Source organism: Telopea speciosissima, chromosome 7, assembly GCF_018873765.1.
Source record: "Telopea speciosissima isolate NSW1024214 ecotype Mountain lineage chromosome 7, Tspe_v1, whole genome shotgun sequence".
Taxonomy (NCBI): Eukaryota; Viridiplantae; Streptophyta; class Magnoliopsida; order Proteales; family Proteaceae; genus Telopea; species Telopea speciosissima.
Genome location: NC_057922.1, coordinates 47,926,835 through 47,954,787, shown reverse-complemented (window position 1 = coordinate 47,954,787; position 27,953 = coordinate 47,926,835). Strand labels below are relative to the sequence as shown.

At 38.8% G+C, this 27,953-nt stretch overlaps 2 protein-coding genes and 1 pseudogene across 2 annotated transcripts; 2 read left to right on the top strand and 1 right to left on the bottom strand.

The window, feature by feature from the left end:
* Positions 1 to 315: 315 nt before the first annotated feature.
* LOC122669166 (cytochrome b5 domain-containing protein RLF-like) lies at positions 316 to 16,909 on the bottom strand. Its single transcript, XM_043865853.1, has 5 exons — positions 16,741 to 16,909; positions 16,251 to 16,644; positions 8,314 to 8,448; positions 754 to 804; positions 316 to 578 (listed from the first exon to the last, which is right to left on the bottom strand). Exons 1-5 carry the CDS (start codon positions 16,771 to 16,773, stop codon positions 502 to 504), a joined length of 690 nt encoding a protein of 229 aa, XP_043721788.1. The 5' UTR covers positions 16,774 to 16,909; the 3' UTR covers positions 316 to 501.
* Positions 4,612 to 27,953, top strand: part of LOC122669168 — a 29,646-nt pseudogene continuing 6,304 nt past the window's right edge.
* Positions 5,391 to 5,612, top strand: LOC122669167 (60S ribosomal protein L29-1-like). Its single transcript, XM_043865854.1, has one exon. It carries the CDS (start codon positions 5,406 to 5,408, stop codon positions 5,589 to 5,591), a length of 186 nt encoding a protein of 61 aa, XP_043721789.1. The 5' UTR covers positions 5,391 to 5,405; the 3' UTR covers positions 5,592 to 5,612.

Below are 27,953 nucleotides of genomic sequence, written 5' to 3'. Positions count from 1 at the left end.
CATCCTTCGAACTTGCTGCTCTCCTCATTCCCAAACTTTTGCCAGTTCATTCTGGCTGTTTGGGCACCAAAGTTTCAAGAGACATAATTCTTTGGATTTCCTCTCAACCATTCAAATATATGAGTAAGAAATACAAGGTTAGAACATCTGGTCATACTGATTTTTGGTTTAGTTGACCTATAAACAGGCCTCAACTCTTGACCCTCTCATCACACGAGATTTGGCAAGTAAAATATACTTATTAGAAGCATTTCAAAAGTTATATATTGCAGTTCTACATAAAGAGTCCATTTGCATACATGAAGATTAGAAGCATTTGAGAAGCAGATGCATTCTTCAAAGGGCTTATCAGCTTTGTAATGTTAGAGAAATACATATTATGGAAGAAAAGTAAAATATTTTTATTGACTTATAGTTTGCTATTCGCTCAAGCTAATCTTTCTAAGTATGATTTTGATGTGGCAGAGAACCACTTCTAAATGATCGAACTTCCATGACACATCATCTATTATCATCTAAAGTTCCTACCAGGCACTTCTCCAATAGGAACTCAGCATTCACCCAAGCATGGTATTTATCTAGAATAAAGTTAAGGACAACATTTTGGATGTGCAGTAATCTTGGTGACAATAAAGAAAAGAATGAATAAAGAGAAAAACACGAACACAAATTGGGTTCAAGAATATAAAAGCAACAGATGGCTTGAGGATCTGCAGATAATCACCAAAAAATTGAAGAGGCATAAAAGGATACTGAACAAAGATGTGCAATCTTTCCCAGCCGCCTTCATTAGCATATCAACCCCTACCATACACCCAAATGAAACACATTAAAATTTTAGACAAACTGAGAAATATACTAAAGTTAAAAATTTTTCTCCAATCTGGCAAGACTAGAGAGTTTCTCTAGTCCAGCATCAAGTTTTGCTACGTGGAAAAGTGATGTAGCAATTCTGACCATATGGATATCTAGGAAATGGTTTACATTTGACACATGCCGAATTTTAGATTCATATTCAAGCATACAAGCTCCCCAGTATTGGCATATTCCCTCGTATTTTCACTGACCTTTTATTTTTAGAAAAACTTTATTTTTCCAGTGAATTTTAAAAGCTTCATTTTGCCAATTGACCAACTCCTTTTTGGCTGAAACTTGACATGTGAGAATGGGCCTTTAGGGTCTACATGCCCACAAAATTTCAACTCTATCCATTCAGCCACATGGAAATGGCGGTGCCAGACTAGGAAAACCTTTCCCAAAAAAATTACCATTAATCAGCCAAAAGTACATAACCAACAGACAAGATAACAAAGCCAAGCTCTATAGCACTATTAATATACTAGATTACAAAATGTAAAGACACTAGAGAAAGCACCATTTGCTCAACCACAGAAAGCTCCTAGGACTCCTATTGATGCAGATAAAACACATAAGTGGAAATATGCCTTGAGTTGGCTTACATATATATTGGGCCTTTGGTCCAATAAGTTTTTTTTATTGTAATACGCCACTTTAATGGACCAAAAGTAGGGGTAGGAAGAATAAGTACAGGATTTATTAATTACTTAATTTGTGGGGTCTAGTGAGACTCCTATTCCTTTAATTTTAATTGTCATTAAAGTGTTTTAGTTGGGCTGGATTAGGTTTCTATGAGTCCAACCTTGTTTGAAGTTCTTTTCTTTACTATTTTATAGTATCCTAGTCAGTTAAGACCATCTTCAAGGTAAGTTATTAGTTGACGGAGTTATAAGCTTAGTTTGAGTCCTGTTTGAGTCTTTTAGATAAGTTTGTATGTGGCTACAGCCTTGCCCACCAATTTGATGAATGAAAATTTGACTTTGCCTTTTGGGTTCTGTAGTGACTTAGTTCCTTTGCTGCTGTGGTGATTCAGTAATTCGTGGTGGTGATTCCAAAGTAAGGCTACTGGTGAGATACTAGCCCTGTAAATTATGTGGTGATTCGTAATCATATCTTTTCTTCAATTTCTTACATATCAGGTCAGGTTATTCTGATCTACTCTTATGTGCATGTTAGTTCTTTCTCTCAGTTTTCTGTACTAATTTTCCAGACCTAGTTTCAGATTGCTGTTCTACTGCTATTGTTGAATCTAAATATAGTTTTTGACCTGTTCTTAAACCTGCAGTATCCATTGGTTTCAGATATCCTTCTCTTACTAAAATTCATTAATTCTAATTTTCAAACCTAATTTTTTATTTCTGTTTTCTGGTCTCTAGTTAATCTTCATCTGATTGTTATTATGTTGCCATATTCTGACCTGAAATTCCATAGACCTCCCCCATCGAATTCTACAGCTTTCCAGCTTTCCTACTCCCAGTAGGATTGTTTCAATCTAGAGAATCGGACAATCATATCTCTTCCAAATTCTGCAGAACTATTCTCTCTACAGCATAGTTATCAAGGCAACGCCATAGCGTCCAGGCTCCTTGGTCGCCTTGCTGCCATGGTCGCCTTCCCGACTTGATAACTATGCTCTACAGAACAGCCCTCTCGACTTCAGTATTGGGAAAAGTAGACCTATCTTTATTCTGTTAGTTGAATTTTCTTAAACTTATTTTGTCCTTTTTCCTATGATCCTGTTGCAAACCAATCTCCCACATGCTCTCACTGATTCGGGATTAGCGCTGCATTACCTATGGTCTGGACCAACTGACTTATGCTTTGTTTGCTTATATAGCTGCCAAACCACAACGGTATATGTTAGTGAAGAAGATTCAGGCAAGGTGATGAAGCATCAAGGGATGCCTTGTGCCTGAGCCACATGGTTCTTCCATGCAACTTAATATCTCTAGAATAAAAATTCAAGTCAACCTGATCTTCAAAATAGTTCTCGAGAACAAAAAAATATACAATATCATACCATGCAGTCTAGAAATTAAGACGAAAGAAAGAATAATAAGATAGATTTTTGGTTACAAGATAAGCTGATAAAGCTTCCCTGTTATTTACTCCAATCTAATTAAGTAATGTGCAATTCTTTTGTACCTTAATGGACTTGAAGACATTGGCTTCATTGGTTTTAGGGAGATATGTTACAAAAGATTATTGAATCAGTTTCTTGGGGCTTAGTGGTATATTTTTCGCATAGTTTTGGCCATAATTACCAAGAAACCCATTTTCCACATAAGCAGATGATTTGCGGAAAACCAACTTTAGGGTTTTCTGCAAACTATCTTGTGTATCTATAAAAATTTGGGTTTGCCATGGGTCCACCCAAATGATAAACAACTCGAATAACAATGGTAGTGGCAATCTAGTAACTAACTAGAATTTTCAAGGGGTCAATTGGTAGGTAAATAGAACAAAGGATGCAATAGAGATTTATACTTGTAGATTAGGGGCAGACTTGGAATGAAAATAAAAGAGGGACAAGCTAGAAATAAGGAAGAAGGGAGGGGTACTTGTGGAAAAATAGAATTGAGGGTTTTAATATCAAAAGAAGAAGAAGCATCTTCTTCAGCCTCTCGACTAAGATAGTTACGGTAGAACAAGGAAAGGGGAAATCGAGTACAGCCCTTGAAATCGAATTCCTACAAATCTGGAACTAAAGATTTAGGATCAGACTGATGTAGATCGAAGCATGACGAAGGGAAGGACCAAAATAGAAGTCAGAAAAAGTTACTATTCATGTGAGTAGGACCCGAGGTACTAATCACGTGGTACTGTGTCACAGCCATATTGCCTTGATGGGAATGTTATTAGAAGATCCTGTGGGGCCCAAGACCAGATTGCCTGGAGGCTTTATTAGAAGATTCAATTTTGTCTACGCGTGGGGGATTTAGGAGTTCAGCTTTGTTTCAAGTTTTAGTTAACTTGGGTAACAAGTTAGTGAGTTATTTAGTCAAGTTACTCTCCTTTTTAGTTTCGGCATCTTTGTTTCTATTTTAGTAAGTCAATATTGTCCTTGTAATAGTTGTCTAACAACAACTAAGTTAGAGTTACTTAGGCAGCAAGTTATTCTTTATTTTATGGGTAATTTACACATGCAACCCCTGAGGTTTGACGAAAGGATATTTTCACCCCCCAGTTTTGGAAAATTTTGCGTACCCCCCTGAGGTTTGCAAATGGTAACAAATAAACCCATTCCGTTAGTTTATGACTAACACTGTTAAAATCAAAAAGTAAAGTGACAAAAATGCCCCTTCAAGGGGGGAAAAAAAAAAACCTGCAACTCATCTTCCCCAAATCAATTGGGGAAGATGAGTTACAGGTATCCCCATCGATTGCTCCATCCATGGCTTCTAATGGAACACTTCAAGCCTGGCAAAGAGCTCGAAACACTTAAGTTGAAGGGATCTGAATCAGAGCACAAAAATAATGACGAAGTGAAGACTGATATGATGGGGATTTGGATTTGACGAACCGGTGGAGAACCAGTAGGGAGGTTGAGGCGCCAGTTTCTGTTTCTGAAAATATTTATGCAGAGGCTCTTCTCCTTCTCGCCACCTCTGAATCGAAATCACCGTCTCTTTCTTCAAATTCTTCAATTCCAAGGTGATAATCTGCTTCAAATCCTGCACATAAATTCAAATTCCAAATTCACAATGTGTTCTTCTTTTAAAATGCTTGATCCGTTTAACTGTTTTATTTCCTCTCTCGTAGCTGCTTCCACTATTATCCATCCTTTCACAATTGCAGTATTAATGGAAACGATGACTCATCTCCGAGCGATTCGAAATCGTGTTCTTCATCTCTCACAAGTGAAGGCTGTTCCAAGGAAACTCGACCAAGTCCGCTGAGAATTCTCACAGTTGCAGCTCGTTTCAATGAGATGAGGCTCAAGGCCGGTGATCAGGTCTACTCAATTCTTTTCTTCTCTTTTTGTTCCAACTGTTAGCTTCAATTTGATGAGATTTGTCTATAATACTTCGTAGCTCAAGATCTGATATTGAATTTGAATTTTACATTTCATTTTTCCACGTAGATCTTCATGCAATTTGAATTCTAATTAATGAGACTAGCAGTCGTTAAATCTGAATCCAATTTTTTCTCTTCCTTTATTTTCCAATTCTCTGAATTCCAATTTCATCTCCTCCTATTTGAAATTGTCAAATGATTTTTAAGAAAACAACAGTTTGGGTGAGTGGAAATGTCTGACGACCAGAGATGGAGATGGAGAGAAACGAAGAAGAGAGCGTCACCCTATTCGAGCAGGTTTGCGTCAATGGGAAGCTGACGCCGGTGTCGCTCTCTAGTGACGGAAAGCTTCGGTGAACGGAGAGCACAGAAAGCGCTGCTTAAACCTGTTGAAAAATCTAAGGACTTTAGAGCTCAGTTCAAACGACGTCATATCCGATTTTGAAGGCGGTGAGGGGATGCCTCTTCTGCGATATCCGTGGAAAATCCTAACTCGTAAATCAAATAATTCCAGAAGAGATCTCAGAGAAATGGTGAAGTCGAAGAACCACACTGCACATAAACAGTCACACAAGGCTCACAAGAATGGAATTAAGAAGCCCAAGAGGCACAAACACACATCCACCAAAGGAATGGATCCCAAGTTCTTGAGGAACCAGAGGTATGCTAGGAAGCACAACAAGAAGACCGGTGGATCCGGGACTGAGGAAGAGTAAACAATGGAACACTACAACAAGACCGTTGGACCCGGGACCGAGGAGAAACAAAAGAAAAACCCTTATGGTTTTGAAACCTGCAACTCATCTTCCCCAATTTGATTGGGGAAGATGAGTTGCAGGTTTTTTTTTTTTCCTTTGTAAGGGTAATTTTGTCCATTCACCTCTTTTTTCTTTTTATGGGTTCTTCTTAGAAGGGCAATTCCATCAATTCAAGTCTAATTTTTAACAGAACTGACGGAATGGGCTTATTTGTTACCGTTTGCAAACCTCAGGGGGGTACGCAGAATTTTCCAAAACTGGGGGGTGAAAATATCCTTTCGTCAAACCTCAGGGGTGGTATGTGTAAATTACCCTTGTTTTTATCTTGAGGAACTTAGTCCTATATATTGTAATAGACTGAAGGGATAAGTTCAGATACACCCTGTGCCATAGTGCGGTATTCAGCTTCCGCACTAGGTCTGGATACCACTGAATGCTTCTTGCTTCCCTCCAAGGAATATGCAATATCCTGAAGTAGAACGCCAATCATCAATAGAATCAGCCTAGTCAGCATCAGTAAAGGATTCCAGCTTAAGATGGTTATTATCGGAAAATAAGATGCCCTTTTATGGTGCTGATTTCAAATCCTCAAGATGTGAAGTCTGTGGGTCATGTACAAAACGGCTGACAATCCCTACAGCATAAGTAATATCTGGCCGAGTATGAGAGAGATCTATCCGTCTCCCTACAAGACGTGATGCAAAACTGAAGGTGTATTCAAGAGAGAAGAAGAAGAAAGGCTGTTTCCTAGCAGCAGCCACGATTTTTTGCTCTTGGGTTGTTGAGTTATTTTGTCTTATTTTAAGTCCCTATATCTTTGTATGAACCAGTTGGTTCAGTTTAAGTTGTGGTTCAGTCTAGTGTTCTAGCTGAAGTTAGTTACCTTCTAATTTCATTGTTAGTAGTTACTTTCTATTTTCATTGTTAGTAATTGTCAACAATTTAGAAACTGATTCTGCCTTGTACTCTAAGCAAAGGGGGACCAAATTGGAAACTTCCTAATTTGGGAATCTTCTAATTTTGGACCCATGCTGCTAACTTTGATTATTATATATATTAACCCAAGAGGGCACAAGGAGCCCACGATTTTCTGCTTCAACATTACTGTTGTTCCTTAGTGTCTGATCTGAGGAAGAAGGGGTGGTGTTCGATCCAATTGACTCCTTGTGGTGGAAAGCCCGGTTGTAATACTCAAATTTTTTGAATTGTACGAAGTTTATGATATTATAAGTAATATTAATGATATTGGCTCCTTGATTGGGGAAATATATTAAATTCAACTTGATCGGGATATTCATACCTAGATTCCAGTATTAAGGGCAAATCCATGATTTATGAGATTGCCACTGCTATGTGTTGGTCATGATGAGGAGCGGAATATAATAATATTAATCAAGAATTATGAGTGGGCCAACAGGTTTACTCAATTGGGTCCAACAGGGATTAATTAAGGAGAATAGGGAAGTGAATCACTTGGGTTAATGGGAGTCATGTGTTGAACCATGGGCCTGTTCAACTAGGGTCTAAATGGAGTTATGAGTGGGCCCACAGGTTTACTCAATTGGGCCCAACAGGGATTTATTAAGGAGAATAGGGAAGTGAATCACTTGAGTTAATGGGAGTCATGTGTTGAACCATGGGCCTGTTCAACTAGGGTCTAAATGCAGTTATAAATGGGTTGAATTGAGTTAGGCTTGATTATTCAACAAGTCATTAAGAGAGAAAGAGAGAAGAAGAAGAAGAAGAAGGAAAGGAAGGGAGGCTACCTAGCAAGGGCAAGATTCACAAGGGAGACTACCTAGCAAGGGGAAGATTCACAGTGGAAGAGGGAATTCTAAGCCAAGTTTAACAAGGGGAGCGCGTCCTACTGCATTAGGGAAGTGAATCACTTGGGTTAATGGGAGTCATGGGTTGAACCATGGGCCGGTTCAACTAGGGTCTAAATGGAGTTATAAATGGGTTGAGTTGAGTTAGGCTTGATTATTCAACAAGTCATTAAGAGAGAAAGAGAAAAGAAGAAGAAGAAGAAGGGAAGGAAGGGAGACTACCTAGCAAGGGGAAGATTCACAGTGGAAGAGGAATTCTAAGCCAAGTTTAACAAGGGGAGTGCGTCCTACTGCATCTCCATGTTACCCTATGCGATTGCCTTCTTGACCTTGAGCGTATCGGCCTTCTCATCTTTCTCGCACTTGCGGTTTGGCATTGCAAGCTCTTGGCAGTGAATTTTAGCTCCATGATCAGGTTCATCTAGTTCTCCATGTTTCCCATGGCAATGGCTCACGACCTCTCTCTCTCTCGATCCTGGTCCCTGCCTCCAGTTGCTAGGTTTTTCCTTTTCTGGTTGTGATATTGTGAATGTCAGGGGAGATGGAGAGAAGAATAAGATTGTGAGAGGGATAGAAAAGAAAGATGAGAGAGTGCTGAATGTCGGGGCTCAGGGGCAAGCCTTCCTTTCTTTTTGTTTTTAAGCAATTTTTACTTTCTTATTTATTTTTATCAACATAAGTACATTTTTTACCTGATTCATTTTAAAAAGAAAAAAAGAAAACGAACCAGCTTACCATACACAAATCTGTTTAAAAAAGAAGAAAAACAACAAAAATACTTGGAAGAAAAAAAAAACGTTGCCAAACAGACCCATGATGCTTAAAATAAAACACAAAATAAAGTAAACCCATACCTCCAGGGTGAAACTTCATGTAGGGTGATATATTGTACACATGACCTTTTAAGACAGTCCAAGTGGAACCTTCTTGTTGGTGTTGTTTAACTTCATCCATGGAAATAAGCCTTTTATTTGATTGTCCCTTTATTCCTGAAACAAAATATTCAAGAAATTCAGTGAACAGTTTCTTGCAATTAAAAATAAACATAGTAGATTCACCTGTTGCCTCAGCAAGTCAAATAAGAATGTAAAAGGTGTAGTAGCACAAAATGGGAAAATGCAAACAGAATCAACTGTTACAACCACTAATCCCAAAAGCATGAGCTGTTAAGTAAGGGCCACAACAATGCACATCAACACACAATAACACCCCCCGTATGTGCAGGCACACAAACACAAAGCTCTATACATAACACCATCATGTGGTACCAAGGGGGCACAACACATTACACAACCCCGATCAAACACCCGACCTCCTCGCTCTGATAACATGCTACAACCGCTTATCCCAAAAGCTCGAGTTGTCAAGTAAGGGCCACAACAATGTATTTCAACACACAGCAACAGGAACGCCTATCAATAATCAAGCTTCCTAATCTATATATACACATTTGTCTATTTTTCTCAATTGGAAAGGTTATCGATCATTATACCATGAAATCAATGCCCCCCTTCCTTCCCATATTCTCTAACCTCCAAGTGGATACTCTTGTTTTCCATCTTCATTTCTACTGGCAGTCCCCTTATTCTCTCTCCTCTTCTCAATTCCTCTCCCTCTCTCTTAAAATTCTTTAATTTTTTAGAAAATAACTTTTTTTTTTAGATTTTCATATAATTTAAACTGTCGCCAATTATTGAGTCAGTCCTGACATCCGCGCAAAAGCATATCATCTCCATTAAAGTCAATCATTATCCCCTTAAATCTTTCCATTATTTCTCCTCCTTTACCAATATTAATTTCCTTTAATTCTCATGGTAACTCAGTCCCCTCTTTTTTAGAAAGCTATGTCTTAAAATCTCACCTGTTCTACCCTCTCAATCGATCTCCCCTACTCTAAAGTTTAAACCAATCTCTCCTATCGACTGTCCCTAAATTCTCTCCTTCAACACTATGTATTGGTATCTTTTCTGTCTCTCATGTTTTTTTTTTTTGCTAAAGGTCAGCAAGTATAAATTAAAATAAAAAAGAGTTGCAGAGTTAACATCCAGGCATACACTGACGAATACAAGAAACAATTTAGCTTGAGAAGCCACACCTTCGGCAATGCCATCAGCAGGGAACAACTCAGACTAACAAAGATAAAAATATTTAACTAGAGAACCGATACCGCGGTCTGCCTTGAACATCCCGCTCAAGTTCCAACTGAATATGAGAAGGGAAAACAATCAAAGTAGAGGAGGAACCTTCCTTAGCAGCATCCTTTGCTAGAAAGTCTGCTATTGGATTAGCTTCTCTGTAACAATGTGTTATTTTCCACGGTATGGAATCCAAGAAATCTTTGACATACATCCAAGATTGACTAACAAATCATGGAATTGATTTCCTGGAAATAGCACATACCACAGCTGAAGAATCACTCTCTATCCACAGGTAGTGCGCTCCCATTTGTTTAGCAAAGCCAATACCTTGGACTAGACTCTCCATTTCAGCAGCAAAGTTCATACCAACACCCAGAGATATGTTGAAAGAAAAAATTAGTTTTCCTTTATCATCATGAAAAACTCCACCAGCCCCTGCCCTTCCTGTATTCCCAAGAGAACACCCATCAATATTTAATTTAGTCCATCCTGGATCTAGCTTACACCACCCAACTTCACGAATCTGTTGCGGAGAAGGGGAAACTATTGGAATATTCAAGTATCTAGCGCATAGAAGGTCTGAAACAGATCTGACTGAATCTTTGAATTTACATCCCAGCTCACACAGATCTTTTTAACACCAATTTAAAAATAAGTGGAGCAGTTTTCCTTTTGCCGTCAAATCTTCGTGCATTTCTTTCCATCCAAATATGGTATGGAATTAACATCACTGATGTAGATCCAAGCCTCCATGAGCTAGAGAAGCCCCCCTGATCATAGGGTTTTAGTAGGAGCCTTGGACTACTTTATACTTAGTTTATTTCAGTTATCTAATTAGTTTTATTTTTATGTCTTTAATTGAACCGGTTCAAATTGGTTGCATCCAATTGGTTCAATTTAAGTTGGTCTAATTTAATTGAAGTGTTCCTATTGGCTAATAGGATCTTATATCCTATTGGTTGATGAGGAATCTTCTTAGTTTAAGAGTTTTAAGTGTTTTAAGTTAATAGGGGTAGTTAGGACTTCTAACTTTGAGTTATTTCATTAAGACACACTCCTTCCACGTTTTTGGAAAAGAGAGGATTTTAAATTGTATTAGGATTGTAGCCCTTAGGCCCTTATTAATAGAAATCATGGGAGAGGCTACCCCACCAATTAAAGTTTTAAAAAATTTCGTTTCTGTGCTGCTGGCTATTGCTACTGCTGTTTCTCTCTTCTAAGGTTGTCTTGTGAGTCATATCAAGACCCCCCTTGTGAGTTATATCAAGGTTGAAGGGCTGGTGATCTCTAGTGACTCCTTGCATCTTGTAGATCGGAAGGTTCATCTTCAAAGCTGTCTTCAAGGTTGTTGCCATTGAAGATCTCCTTAAACCAGTAAGTTATTTATTGTTTCAGCATTTCCCTATTCTTCTTAACCCTCCAACCCAAGCCCCACCTGCCCTAATCGATCCACATTGTCTCCTTCATTAAAAACCCATTGATCCCCATAAACCCTAATTGTTCTAAATTCTGTCCAGCCTTGTTCCTCCATACAATCCCAACCAAATTTTAACCATAACCCCCTCTCATCTCCTCTTTCACTCGACCTAAGTTGCAGCCCCATCCAACCACTCAAACCCTAATTTGTCTCGTCTCTGTAGAACTCAAAAAAAACCCTAAATTCTGTATAGCCCAATTCAGCCATCAGAACTACACCATATTACAGCCGAGTACTCTTCCCATTGCCCCTAACACTCGACCTTAGCCCCTTACCCTAATTCCAAGTTTAAACCTAAATTCTAAAACCTAAAACCCGAAACCCCTAACCCTAATTTCTGTAATTTTTTATTTTTGTTCAAACCTTATTCAAACCTACCCTATTAGCTTCTCCTAGACCTGCCCATTAAAACCATATAAGGCTCAACCCTATTCTCATAAACCTAACCCTAGATTTGACCTAAAATACCCCAATCTGCCCCAATCGGCCAGCACCTTTTTGTGAGGGTTTGCTCTACCTGGCTCCTAGTAGTTCTTCTACCTATGTAAGACTATATTAAGTGGTATCAGAGCCATGGATGAACTTGGCAATCCAGTGGTGAATGCAAATCTACCACCTGATCCCCTTGCTGCAATCATGGAGATGCTCCAGAAGCTTTCGGCAGATCAGAAATCTGTCAATGATCGATTACAGGTTATAGAACAAAGGCAAACTACACCTCTTAGGGACAGCAACATTCCCTTAGAAGAGGACAGATTCCAAGTCAATTCTGAAATACATGGAACCCTGGGAAGGACCATAAATCAAAGGAATAGATCCAGGGATTATAGAGATCACTCCAGGAATCACAGAGAATATAGAGATCATAGAGAGATGCGCAAACATGACAGAGGTGGATACAGAGAAGACAGGAACCGAATTAGAGAAGACCCTCAAAGACCTAATTTTGAGGAGTATTGGAGATCCTACTTCACTTCAAATGAAGCTTCCAATCAAAGGTATGACACACAGAAGGTGAAGCTTGAGCTGAAGGAGTTCGATGGGAATCTTGATCCTCAGGTATTCTATGACTGGCTTGCTGCCCTTGACAATTATTTTGATTGGTATGACTTGCCTGAAGACAGGAAGATGAGATTGGCACGTACCAAGCTGGTTGGCCCTACCCGAGAATGGTGGTGCACTGTAGAGAGAGACATGGAACTTGATGACCATGCACCTACTACCTGGGAAGACATGCGGTATGACTTGAAGGAGAAATATCTACCCAGGCACTTTAGAGCTCAGCTCCAAGATCAATTCAAGGAACTATGACTGTAGCTGCGTATATGTAGCAGTTTGATGCTCTAGCTTCTCGTACTGGCACTAGAGAAGGAGCTACTTAGATGTTATCTTGGTTTCGACTGGGATTGAGAGCAGATATTTGTTAGGGCTATTGGAGTGGCTGATGTTAGAAACATCAAGGACTGTTTTGAGAAAGCCTTGAAGGCTGAAGAATTATTGGCTGGAAATAGAAGGTTTGATTCCTCTACTGAAGACACCAACAAAACTTTTCCAGCATTTAAGTCTACTATCAATGGACACACTTGAGCTGGAAATTCTGCTGCTGGTCCTACTCGATCAGGCTACTCTGTTGGTAGTTCTTCCCGCCCTACAGCTCCTCCACGTGCTGATTATAAAGGTAAAGCCCCCATGGACAATAGTGATCCTCACAAGTGTTTCCATTGCAATGAGATTGGACACTATGCTAGGGAGTGCCCACAAAAGCACAAATCTGTCCATGTGGCTAAGAAGGAAGATGAAACCCCTGATGATGACAATGAACCGGGTTTCCATGCATATCCCCAGATGATGATGATGACTTAGCTAATTACTTTGAAGATTTGGGTGGTGATGCTAGAGGTGTTCATGTTATTACCCAAGTCTTGATGGATGAAGTGGCTGATGATGGAGAGGTAGTTGAGAGCATTCTACAAGAAGGTCATGACATTCAAGATGCCGTTCTTGAAGAAATGGAGTTCGATGAGAAGGCTATTAGCATTATAGATCATATAGAGTTTGTGATGCGACCTGAGTTCTTCGATGAGAAGACTCCACGACCTGAAGATTTTATTCCTACCGTTCCAGCCTCACCAAAATTCTACCAGGGAAGTATTAGAGTTGCTGCCCACATGTTGCTTCCCCCTCATCATCACAAAGTTCGTGGACAGGTTTCTTCCAAACAGCATAGCACTTGGACTCCTGCTAATGATGTCAAGAAGCTTAACTCCCAATGGCAGGAGTGTCGCATGGATTTCACCCATTCACCAAAGATGAATGTTTCTAAGTTGGGGAGAGTTGATGCAGATCCAAGCCTCCATGAGCTGAAGAAGCCCCCCTTGATCATAGGGTTTTAGCAGGAGCCTTAGACGAGTTTATACTTAGTTTATTTTAGTTCTATACTTAGTTTTATTTTTATGTCTATAATTGAACCGGTTCAAATTGGTTGCATCCAATTGGTTCAATTTAAGTTGGTCTAATTTAAGTGAAGTGTTCCTATTGGCTATTAGGATCTTATATCCTATTGGTTGATGAGGAATCTTCTTAGTTTAAGAGTTTTAAATGTTTTAAGTTAATAGGGGAAGTTAGGACTTTTAACTTTGAGTTATTTCATTAAGTCACATTCTTTCCACGTTTTTGGAAGAGAGAGGATTTTAAATTGTATTAGGATTGTGGCCTTAGGCCCTTATTAATAGAAATCGTGGGAGAGGATCCCCCACCAATTAAAGTTTAAAAAAAAATTCGTTTCTATGCTGCTGGCTATTGCTGCTGATGTTTCTCTTTTCTGAGATTGTCTTGTGAGTCATATCAAGACCCCCCTTGTGAGTTATATCAAGGTTGAAGGGTTGGTGGATCTCCAGTGACTCCTTGCATCTTACAGATCGGGAGGTTCATCTTCAAAGCTGTCTTCAAGGTTGTTGCCATTGAAGATCTCCTTAAACCAATAAGTTATTTATTGTTTCAGCATTCCCCTATTCTTCTTAATCCTCCAACTCAAGCCCCACCTGCCCTAATCGATCCACATTGTCTCCTCCATTAAAAACCCATTGATCCCCATAAACCCTAATTGTTCTAAATTCTGTCCAACCTTGTTCCTCAATCAAATCCCAACCAAATTTCAACCACAGGCCCCTCCCATCTCCTCCTTCACTCGACCTAAGTTGCAGCCCTATCCTACCACTCAAACCCTAATTTGTCTTGTCTCTGTAGAACCCAAAAAAACCCCTAAATTCTGTATAGCCCAATTCAGCCATCAGAACTACACCATATTACAGCCGAGTACCCTTCCCATTGACCCTAACACTCGACCTTAGTCCCTTGCCCTAATTCCAAGTTTAAACCCTAGTTTAACCTAAATTCTAAAACCCGAAACCCTAACCCTAATTTCTGTAATCTTTCATTTTTGTTTAAACCTTGTTCAAACCTACCCTATTAGCTTCTCCTAGACCTGCCCATTAAAACCATATAAGATTCAACCCTATTCTCATAAGTTTAACCCTAGATTTGACCTAAAATACCCCAATCTGCCCCATTCGGCCAGCACCTTTTGTGAGGGTTTGCTCTACCTGGCTCCTAGTAGGTCTTCTACCTATCTAGGACTACATTAATCACACCAGAAATCTCTCTCATATATTAATTCTCTTGAATTAGTTATTTACTAATGGAACTCACTGACTTGCAGTCATATGGAGAGTCCCTTTTGGTTTTGGAAGTTTCCTCAATTTAGTAATATTTTTTTACTTTAAACCTTATCATCTTAAAAGATCCATAGTATGATGGTCCTCATTTTAGGTGGAGTTTTACCATATTAAGTTAATATTATGAGTGCACAAAAAAACTTTTGAAATCCTGTATAATCTCTCCCTGTAGCTTTGAACAATCTGTTTCCACACACACCCATATGTAGCTCTACTTTATATTGAAGTGCCAAAAAAATTTAATTGATTATGTCGTTGATTTACCTAGTTTTGTAAACATTTTATCTTTCCATTTATATTTGCCAAATTTGAACCCCCCCCCCCCCCCAAAAAAACAATTTGTGGATACAGGATATTTAATTGAGGACTGAATTTAATTCAAAGAACCCATGTATACTGATCACATTCCAATGCTTCTACATTCTTCTATTAATTTGCCAATTTTTATTGATTTAGGATATCGAATGGAGCTGATACCGCTATTAGGGTCACAAACATTCTCTTGCTAAGTTGGTATGATTTGCTACATCTAGTCTCTAATCCAAAATTGAGAGACAATTTTGCATTGTTTCTGCAATTCAAAAATTTAGCATTTGTTGTTATCTTATGTTTTGGGTAGTATAAACCTTATCGGCATGTATAATAGTCAGAAAACAGTAAGCAGGAATTTTGCAATGTATATTCAAACAATAATTAGTGTTTTTCTCAGTTACTTGAATGCTTAAGTGGTAGTTTAACCAATGTCAAACATTTTACCTTCTTCTTAAAAAAAAGATGCTTAAATTTTATTAAATATTTTGTATACCAATCATCAATAAATTAAACCCTGCACTAGCCACAGGCTCATTAGCTGTATTACTCAACATTCATGAGCTGATCAATAATTTTAAGGAGCCAATTTTTGTAAACTAACTACTTGGCTGCTGCCAAACAATATCTCCATAGGATGGTTTTAGAAAAGAGATAAAGAACTTTAAAATATCACAACTATCAAACTGTACTTTTAAAGGAAGGAGTTGTGCAGGGTTCTTTCCAGTTAAAAAAAACTTTAAAACACCTGCAATAATTCGGCATAAAAGAAAAAAAATAGAGGGATGAGTGCAATAAAAGCAAGAGTTGAAGATCAGAATCATATAGAGAGTAAAGTGCGAAGAAGGGAATCTTTCCTCAGAGCATCAACAACTGGGATACAGAATAGATAAAGGAATGTAGCATTCCCAGAGAAGAGGGAATTATCGATTCCACTTTTTGCCTTCACAAGAAAGCTATTGCCAACACTTGGTAGGCCAATAGGACCATCTGAACTCCACCCATTACTCTTATTAAAACACAAAAATGAATCCAAACATAAAGCAACCATTCATTCAGGGGCATATAGAAAGCGACTGCCTAATGATGAATACTATTGACATCTTTTGCAAAGTGAATATTTCATGAAAAACCTGCAAGATCAGGATGTGTCCGTGTAAGCTTTAACCAGTCCATTTGACTATATCCTTTCTCAAAAGGAACCTTGGCGCGAGCTGCAGGCTTTTTGACAGAAGTCTTCAGTCCCTGTGAACCTTTACCCAAATCTCCAGCATGCTCTGATGCCTTTTGTTTTGATGATTCACCCAGCTGGTTTGGACGTGACATATCAATAACATTAAAAGACAAAGAACCAACTGTTCCATGCTTGTTAGAGGTGGCACCGTCTAATGTCTTATCTCTCCTCAAAAACCCATCTTTGTCATCAATACTTGCTCCATTTGGAAAATCCTCCTTGATAGTGATACCAGAAATGTGAGGCACAGTTTCCTGAGGTCCCAAACTGTCTGCGTTGGCAGATGAACCAACCTAAAGGAAAATTGGAAATAGAAAAACGTAATCGTATTGAGTTTGTTCATGTATATATAAGACTCTAAAGAAATTCTGGAAAATTAATAAGCTTACCTGACAAAAGGTGAAGTCATCATCATTGCTCATCTCACTTTAAATGCAGCCTGTTACTTTGCTATATATTGATCTGAGCTGCCTAGTCCCAAAAAAAAAAAATATCTGTAACAGGTTTTGTTAGTCATCAACTGCCCTTGCTTTCAATCTGAAACCAAGAAAATTGGGGTGGGGGAGGGGGGGATGAGCTAAAATAGCATTAATTTAGCTCTTGTCAAGAAAAAATAAGTTATAACAGAAGACACAACTTGTGCACGATTTCAATATAAAATTGCAAAAAAGTCAACGAATTATAGAACTACTTTCTAACTCATCAATAATTTTTCGCATTCGATATCATCTGAAAAATATGATTGAGCCCCAAATTTCATTTTCTACCTTCACAGTTCTGTTTCCCACTAATATCTGGTCCAACTTAACTAGTATGCAGATCATATTACCTGTAGTCATTATAAGTGCACCATCTTTGTTTGCGGCACACCCAGCACCTCTTGTGGCAGAGCCCAACTTAGAAAATTGGGGATGCAACTAATTTTGGTTTGAATACAAAACAGTTTGAAAGATTCAGGTGCACATAAATTCACTTCTAAATGATTGGGGAAGTGAATAATCTGGCCCAAAAAATTGGACTCTTATTAGATGTAAGATAATTCATTAAGCTAAAAAATTGGAATCTCTACAAGACCTGAATAAGAAAGAGAGTTGGGGGGGGGGGGGGAAGGGACACCATTTTTTTCCCCAAAGCTCTGAAATGTAAACGCTATAACTGAATTAATTTGTTCCCAGACTTTTCACCATAGTCTGCTATTTTGAATGAATTTTGGATGCTTTTTTCAAATTAGCAAATCAAAGTATTTGCATTTCTATTTATTCCTGACTCTATATTAACAAACTATGGGTGCAATACATAGGACACATATGGCAACCTGCTCAGGGGGAAATTACTCTCCAACAGGTTGCCTCAACAGCCCCCTGCGCAGCACATTGCTTACCTAAAGGGGGTTGAAGGGGATTCCTCAAAATAATCCGGCCACATAGACAGTGAAGTTTACAGGGCATATATTGAACAGTAGTTCTGACATAAATCTGATACTCATTAAAAGGAAAAAAGCAAGGAAGGACAAACACAGGGCGACAAGAAAATGACAACATAAAAGCGAAGAAATAAAGTTGCACTGACCCACAAGCGCAGGTGAGTATCTACGTCCTCCTCCAACAAATATAAATCCTGCAAACACAAAGTATCAAAATACTATATTGAAAACATTCTTTGCAACACCCCCCCCCCCTCCGCCCCAAATAAAAAAAAAAAAATTACTCAGATGAGTAGGCATAATCAAAAGAAAAAGGTCAAAACCTTACTTTGAAGGAAACTCGTTGGCTTTAAAATGAAAAACAGAGGGTAGAGGGAAGGGTAAAAATTCTGAAGAGATTAGGGATTTGATGGATAGAAACAGAGAAAACACTGAAACTAGTACGAAGAACAAGCCCGACGGGTGTTTGATTGCAGCATTCAGGAAGTGAAAGTGAACAGAAATTTTTAACGACTTTTGACAATCTGTCGTCGCCAAATTGACCAGGGATTGGAAATTCAAGAAATAGAATATTAGAATCCCCCGCCTTTGAAGTATAGCTTTATAAGTTTAATTTTCATCAAAAAATACAAAAAAAGGTTTATAAGTTTAGGGAAGCAGTATTGGCGACATTTGAACAATTTTTTTTTTAAGCAAACATTTGAACAATTTGAACATGATTCCTTATGTGCATGGTGAAAACTTTTCTTCCGCTGTCGGTCTCAAAATAGTCGGTGAATATTTTAGGGATGTAAATTGTAAATGGATAGTCGAAAATCCCTGTTTAGGGCCAATTTGTTTGAATAGGGACTTAGGTGGGGCGGAAGAATTGGGATGGGAAAGTGCTGATGTGGCACTCTAAAATCCCACCTCAATCTTGTTTGTTTAGTCTGGGGTTGGGGTGGTGAACTTACACAAGCTTAGGGAACACTATTAAATATTTTGTTTGTTGCATGACATTTGAAAATCTCACCCCTATATTATCCAAAGTCCCACAAAAAACAAAGGGCTTTGATTATTGTTCAAGGGGAAAGTAAAAATCTCACCCTTGTTCACCAACGTACTACATTGTGGGGGCCTTAGGGGTTTTCCATTCCAGAATTTTGGTTTTCAAAAAATATCTAAATCCGTTCGAAAGATAATTAGATTCGGATATTTCCATTTCAGACAGGATAATAATTGGTTAATTTACTATCCGATTGTAAACACTTATATAAGGATATTTTGGTAATATACTTAATCCTACTTAAGTCAGAAATCCGTAATCGATATAGGTCAAATTCGTCTACTAATCGGATCGAATAATATACGGATAGCCGATAAACTCCTGAATTCAAATATGATACTAGTTTTTAAAATTCTATTGGATATTGGATTGAATACGGATGTGTCATTTGGTAAACGGATTCAAATTTGGATAATAGTAAATTTGAGTTGAATCCAATCCATTAACATCCCTATCAATGATGCAATAGAATCTTTCAACCAGAAAAAAAAGTATTAAAGAAACCCATTAAGGGTCTCTCTAAAACTGAAAATTACAGTATAGGTGTATCTATAACATGTAATAATTTGAAAAAAAAAACCTTTATTATGAGTGTTGTGGGTACCGTGACCGGACTTCGGGAAGAAATGGATGGTGTTCCTCCATATCTTGGACAAAAAACTTCAATGGAGCTTCAATAAAGCCAACCGGGTTTCACACCGCAAGGTGTCGATTGGATCAAACACCAATTCCACTAACGAACCACCCAGGCTTCACACCGCAAGATGCCTATCGGATCAAACACCGATCCCACCAACTTTGATCAAACACAAGACAATTTTTCAAAGGAGAAGAGAAGTTGCAACAGCTTGAAGGAGCAAAATTTTCAAAGCTGTGAGGTAATGAGCACCCCCATGATTTCTATTATTTATATTGGCCAAAAGGATTGCTGTCCTAATTTGCCTAGGAGTCTAAAAGCTCTTAGCCGACTCTAATTACACATCACAATCTCTCTCAAATTCATGGAGAGGTATGGACCCAACTTATAATTAAAACAAATAAAAGAAAGGTGACTGAAGTCACTTAAATTGAACCACTGGTTCAAACCAATTTGGACCAGTACAATTTAACACAATAAAACCTGAAAATAAACTAAGTATAGAACCTAATTAATCATGTATGCAATCTAATTACCCGTACTTTAGGTCCATAAAAGTGACCTATTACATTAAAAATCCATGGGACCAAAGGCCCAACATGATATAACCCAACCCTAGACTTATTCCTAAGGAAAGAAGCCCAATTTGGTGATAAATCTGCATCAACTATGTGTAATTAGAGTTGGCTAGGAGCTTTTAGACTCCTAGGCTGATTAGGCCAGCAGGCCTTTTGGCCAATATAAATAATACAAATCATGGGGGTGCTCATTACCTCATAGATTTTAAAGTTTTTCTCTTGTAAAACTGCTGCAACTTCTCTTCTCCTTTGAAGAATTGTCTTGTGTTTGATCAAGGCTGGTGGGATCGGTGTTTGACCTGATCGACACCTTGCAGTGTGAAGTCCGGGTGGTTTGTTAGTGGGATTGGTGTTTGATCCAATTGATAGCTTGCGGTGTGAAACCCGGGTGGTTCTATTGAAGCTCCATTCAAGTTTTCTGTCCAAGATCTGATTTTTATTCAAGTTTTAACTTCCAACAAGCTGCTGTCAAAGAATTTCTACAACAACAGTAAGTTAGAAGTGATCCCCATCCCCATTACTCTTCTTGTAATCCTCCCACATCTCAACCCTAGCTATTCCCCTTTTAATTTTTACTTTTACTACTCCAAAGCGTGGAGCTTTATCGACTACAAAGAAAACAATAAAAAAAAAAGGGGAAAAAGATCTCTACTCCGTGGTGGCTGTCCATAGCATTTAAAAGGTATAAAAACCCAATATGGACAGGGATGTAATTATCTGATTAAAGCCTTTTACCAAAAAATATATATATATATATATATATCTGATTAAAGTACACATATGGAGGGATGTAAACGGATCGGATTCGGCTCGGATAGTGCTATATCCGCATCCACATCTGATTAGCTTTCGGACGGATTCGGATAGTGCTAAACGGATACGAACACGGATACTGATCAGAGATATTATCCGTTTACATGTAAATGTAGCTTTTCGGATAGCTATAGCCTATCCGTATCCACATCCATTTAGCTTTCGGACGGATTCGGATAGTGCTAAACGGATACGGACATGGATACAGAAATGGATTTCGGCTATTCATTTACACCCCTACACATATGCCACTGTAGTGACTATCCATAGGATCGAAAATCATCACTCCTGATGGATGGATTGTATATAACGTTCTGGTCTGGTTCCCATTGAGCACTGAGGCAGGTAGAAGCTGGGGAGAGTTTGGCACCAGAAAAGAAGAAAGAATTAACTGTTAAAAAACAAACTTTGTGTGAATTGGATTCCCAATAAACAATATCCATCTTTGGAACTATTCCCGGAATAATTGTGGAATCTTATTCGGATCAAAGGTCTCATCAAGAAAAGAAATAAACAAAGATAGATCATGTGTTAGCCTTAAATTCAATTATTTAAGGCTAGTAACACATGATCTATTATTTAAACCATTTCTTGAGAGTTACTGACCACAATAGTTTTCTCCCATAAAAAGAAAAGGCAGTTTTGATCCCCTGTATATTCATATGTTCTTCCTTCCCTCCCTGACTCATCCAACAAATTTCCACTGTTGCATAAGGGGAGAGGTTTTTTTTGAACTCATGATCTCTTATTTGAGGAGTTGGTCTTTTGCCAAGTGAGCTGACCCCTTAGGGTAAGGGGGAGAGGTTTTGTACATGGTCGTGGTGCACGGTTGTGTTTTCAACTGTTGGATGAACGTTATTGTATGCGGTACACAACTCCTTTTCTCCATCCAACAGTACACGACTCCTTTTCCCCATCCAACAGTTGCAGGATTGCAGGCACAGTCATGCATCATACACCACCGTACGAAAATAAGGCATAGCTACGTATTTTTATCTGCTCCATTTCCTTCCCACTCCATTTCCCTAAGTCCCTCTAATAGAGAGGGGAACCCCATCCAAACAGTATGTTTGGCCAAGGATAGGATGGTCATTTTCACCCCTCTATTAGAGGAACTTGGGGAAATGGACCTGCCCAGGAAATGGAGCAGATAAAGGTCCATATAGCTATTTAGCTTTTCTTGTCTTCCACAGGACTCCTCCTCTTCACTATTGGGCCCACCAGACCTGGCCCACACCACAATCGGGTGGGTCACTTTGATTTGGTTTCGATTCAATTTCACCGGTTTCGGTTTGAGAGAATAGAAGAGTTCCAAACCAAACCAATAAGTGAAGATTCGGTTTGATATCAGGTTAGATTATTTTGCCAACTGATTTCATGATATCTCAATCCAAATCCAATTCAATAAGCCTCAATTCGATTTGGGCTAGTTCGAATCGGACCGGTTCACATTTTGACAACCTACTCAACCATTCCCCTGCTCCAAACCCCCCCTTCCTCAACCTCATTCGTCTCTCCATTAGATAATCAATCTTATAATGAACCCTAATTATCTTATCTAATCAAATTCAATAATCATATAAGGCCATGAATGTGGGGATTGACCAGGGAAGGTATACCTGAGAAAGATATAAACACTTTAAGCACTTCACGTTAGTTACTGTGACTTATAAAAGGGGTACTATAGAATGTTGGACACGTGTGTGTCCATCAAACCCGGTTCGGTCCGGTTCAACCCAGTTCACCTTTGTATTGAACATTTATACATTTTAGTTTAATATTATCACATGCGATATAAACTTTTTGAGCATTATGTGTCCCTAAGTTTTACTTAAAATTGTAGTCACAACTAGGGTTTGGGTTGGGCACCCTTATCATATGGTCGTCGCATTAGGTATGCCTAGACATGTAATGTCAGGGTGATGTGTGCATTGGTGAAGAATCTACTTTGTCAATTCCCTCATGTATTACTGCCAGATGTAGGAAGGGATAGACATGTGTCACCGACACTCTGAGCCTGAGGGAACCCTGTCACTGCAAAGTGTGATCGCATTCTTTGATTCATCAATGACTGAGACTCAAGCGAGTCAAAGCCGGTGTTTTGGGAATGCGTGAACACTTTGTGAGTGAAGGAGTTATCCAACATGGTCACCACTGCCCGATTGGGGAACACCAAGATTGAGACTGTCTGTGTATGATCGGATCAGAATCTGGACCCAGTGCCATTTTGGAAATGGCTTTGCAAAAATCTATTTTACATAAAACGATAGAATATTTATAATTATTTGAACAAAGTGTTTTATCGAGTTTTGTGGGATCCGATCAGATGCATAGACGCTCGTATATGGACATGTACTATGGATTGGGGTTTGGCAGTACATGCCCTAGATTCCATAATGATGGTGTTGATTAGTGGGGGGTTGTATATGATAAATAGTTATCATATAGGGAGTTATTTAGAATTTGCTATTTTAATTAGTACTTTATTTAATTAATGGATATGATGCTAATTGTAATTATCCATTAATAATTAAATAAAATAATTAATTAATACTTTCCCTATTAGATTCTGCTTCTTCACCTGTGTAGCACTCTGAGTTTAAACAGAACTGCCAAAAAGAGACAGAGAGAGAGAGAGAGTATGACTCTCACTAGGATTAATTAATCCATCAAGGTTTTTTAATTAAACCCTAGGCTTATATATAGGGGACCAAAACGCAGAAGGGAGAGCAAGCTCTCCACGTTTTTGGCAGACACTCCCTCTCTTACATTTTTGGTCTCTCTCTCTCCCTCTTGTGATCTCTCTTCTTCTTGCTTGCTTCTCTCATCTGTGTTTGAGAGTTAGGATTTGAGAAACCCTAGATCTGTGCTGAAGAGTTCGAGAGCATCTGTGATTGGCTTGAAGAACCTTGGTAGTACCATTGGAGGTTCAGATCTGTTTGCTTGGAGCGCTCACTGGAGGAAGAACCACTGTCTATTGGAGGAGCAACACTTGAAGCTCACTAGGTTAGCAGTTCTTTATTAATTCCTTCAGTTTATTGATTATTAATATTTATGGGATGCGAAAGAAACTCGAATCAATTTATTTTCACTGCGCATTCGAGTATGGGATGGATCCCTCTTGACATGTGATGACTAGAGATGTATTTTCTTTGTCCCTAATGTGTTCTATAATTTGCATGGGACACATGAGGGAAGGAAAAACTCTAATAGGGATGCACCAGGGTTCCCATGGGCAACCATGGAAAACCCTAAAAATTAAAATGGGGCACCCATGGGACACCATGGGATAACCCAGGGTGTGCAATACCCTAATTGGTTTCCCTAGAGAACCATGGTTTGATCCCTGGACCGCTGTTTGACCAACAGTGTGATATGAAAGTCACCTTTCTCACCCATGAATATTGAATAATTAATGGTTAATATGATTATCATGAGTGGGATGTAAGTTGGCACATGGGTGGTTAAAATTATGGTTGTTATAACAACCTTCCCATGTGCACATGGGTAGTTACAAGGTTGTTAGTGTAACAACCTACCCATGTGATGATGGATTTGGTTTGTTTTGATTATTCCAATTATTGAAGCATGTATCCAATTAGGGAGTGATTATTAATTTTATTAATTTAAATTTTTAATCATTTTTTTTGGGGGGGGGGGGGGGGAGAGCGCATGCTACCAACCCTCTGCGCACGCCCTCCCCCTTATTCTTGCCCATGTGCGTGGCCTATATAGGGGCTACTGCTTGTGGGCTGCGCCTTGTAAGCTGTTGTCCGTCGGCTGCTGCCCGTGGGCCTTGGGCCTAAAGGCTGCGCAAGGAGTGCCTGCAGCCTGCGCATGTGGGCTGCATGCACCCCCCTTGTTTTCCCTCCAGTTTAACATTAAAAAAAATATAAAAAAAAAAACAGAATTTTTATTAATTTATTTTGTTTTTTGGAGGAAGAAGATGGGTGAAGAGATCCTTTCCTCCACCCACTTGCAATTAAAATTATGATTTTAATTTTATGGGCTTGGATACATGTTATCACATGTGATGTGGTGGCTCAATGATTGAAGGAATCCACGTAATTTTTATTAGTTTACTTGCTTTAATGCCCATGCATGAAATTATATTATGATGTGATTATGGGAATGGCATTCTAATAAATGGATGGATTATTTATGTATGTGATACATGAGGTTATGGGTGGATGTGATGCTTCTCTTTCTTTCTCTCTCTCCCTCTATCTTTTTTATAAACAAATGTACTCCACCCCATGGGCAGCCCAAATGGTGGGTTGGTTTCTCCATGCGGGGTTTCTTTATTATTATGGAAAGGAAAGTGTATAGAATTTTTCCTAGGTTTCCATTGTAATTTTAGAGGAGTTAGGACTCCTAGGGCATGTTGATGGTGATCCACATGTGGCGCTCAAAGCTTATGGAGATGCAAGTCACCTACTTTGAAGACGTGATCGGGCGGAGGAGATGATCGAGGCGTGACATCCATAGCATGATAAATGCACCCAAAGTTATTAGTTTTATTTTTATTGGGAGGGTTCTTTAATTGCTTCTGATAAAAATGCCGCCATCCCATAATCATTTTTAATTAATATTGATTAATTATGTTGTTTAAATCTATCCATGTATGTGAGAGTTGTTTAATCATTTTTTAATCATAATACATGTATGATATGGACTAGTCTTAATCGGTAGACATGTCCATGGCCTCCTATTGAAGATAAATGTAGAGATTGTGTGATATGCCCCGCATATGCCGACAAGACATTGCCAGGACCACTATCACATACTTATCTATATTTACCTCTATCTAGATACGTTAGGGTATGGATAGTGAGAGGGCACTACGACAGTGGACCATTTTTCATGATTCCATGATTCTAACTAATGCAATAGGTAAATATATGACTTGGGTGTATGTCAGCTGACAGGATCTGGACATAGCACCCAGGTGGCCGAAAATATTGGAAGCTCATGAGGCGGACAGCTTAGTCCACACTACCATGGTGTGTATAATGACTCCCGACAGGGTAAGTTATGCATACAAGGGTTGTAGGTATCCAATTCATCTTTTGGGTTATGAGGGAAACCCAAATCATGAAAGACCATTGATGTGTGTGTGCTCATTTTTAATTTCAATGGTTGTTAATTAGCATGTGGTTTTTGCTTGTACATGTGTAGATAATTATACGATGGCTGCCGTTAATTCTAATCTTTTGACACTCATTAGCGAATACAAATTTAATGGTACAAACTATGTCGATTGGTTCCAGAGCATTAAATTGCTCCTGATTGCTGAAGGACTATACACAGTTCTTGATGAATAAGTTCCTCCTCAACCCGACCCAAACGATTTTGAGGCAAATGAAGAGATGCAGGAGTTCCTCATGAGGGATTCCAAGGCGTCACTTTATATCCTAGGATCATTGGAAAAGTCAGTCCTAGACTCGGTCAAGGATATACGCATTGTTGGGGGTAAGATGGATAAACTTGCTGAATTGTTCAACAAGCAGTTGACACACGTCCATTCTGATGTGGTGAGTCAAATCCATAACACCAAGATGTCCCAGGGGACTCTAGTGATGGATCATGTAATGAAAATGATCAATCTGTTTAAAAAACTGGAATCCATGGGAGCTGATTTCAGGCTGCGATACAAGATCGATGTGATCTTAGCGTCACTCACTTCTGCCTATGCACCCTTTAAGATGTCCTACAAAATGTCCGATAAGGAGATGGAGCTCACGGAGCTTGCTAATGCATTGGTAGAGGCTGAAGCGTCCTTGAAAAAGGACAAGGCTAAGGTCAATGCAACTGAGGCAAAGCCTTCTTCAAATGGGAAGAAGAAGAAAAAAGAAAGTAAGGGTAAGACCCTGAAACCCAAGGGTGGGAAGTCTGGCAATAAAGGCAAAGGCAAGTGCTTCTATTACAAGAAGGAGGGTCACTGGAAAAAAAATTGTCGTACTTACCTGGCTACTAAGAAAGTCAAGAAGCCGGATGAAACAAAGGCTGCTAAAGAAGGTACATGTGATGTTCATGTTCTTTATGAGTCTAATTTGTCTTTTGAACCGACCAATTGTTGGTTGGTGGATAGTGATTTCACTATTCACATTTGCAATGATTTACAAGGGTTTAAGGAGACAAGGAACCTGAAAAGAAATGAGGTGCGTCTTCGGATGGGCACTGGAGCTGAGACCATGGCGATGACTGTGGGAACTTTTATTTTAAATTTTAGTTCTGCTTGTTTAGTTTTAAAGGATTGCTATTATGTACCCTCTTTCAAGAGGAAGATAATTTCAGTTTCAAAACTTATTTTGGACGGATATAGTTTTTCCTTTAATTCTAAGTTTATTATTCGTTTTAATAATTTCTTTGTGGCATCCGGATATATGCAAAGTGGTTTGTATTTTCTAGATTGCCCTATTAGAATGAATGTTGTTTCAAATGTTGATTTGAAACAGAAAGCAGCTCCAATGAACTCAACATATCTATGGCATCTAAAATTAGGTCACATTAATGTGGATCGAATCAGTAGATTGGTGAGAGATGGACCCTTAGAGAGTCTGAGGGTGGAACCATTCCCAACCTGTGAGTCATGCCTTTAAGGTAAAATGACCAAGAAACCCTTTAGCAATAAAGGTACTAGAGCCACAGATCTATTAGAGTTAATACACACTGACGTGTGTGGACCCATAAATATACAAGCGAGATATGGGTATGAGTACTTTATCACATTCACCGATGATTACTCTAGATATGGTTACATATACTTGATGCGTAGGATATCGAAAGCTTATGATAAATTCAAAGAATTCCAAGCCGAGGTCAAAAGATAGCTCGATAAACACGTCAAGTCCTTATGATCAGATCATGGAGGGGAGTATCTATCGGATGAGTTTAACGATCATCTCATATCCCAAGGGATAGTTAGTCAGCTAACTAATCCAGGCACACCACAATAAAATGATGTATCTGAACGACGCAATAGGACCCTATTGGATATGGTCCGGATGATGCTCACTTATAGTGAGTTGCCTCTCTCTTTCGGAGGGTATGCTTTAGAAACGACAATTTACATCTTGAATAGGGTTCCATCCAAGTTTGTAGCC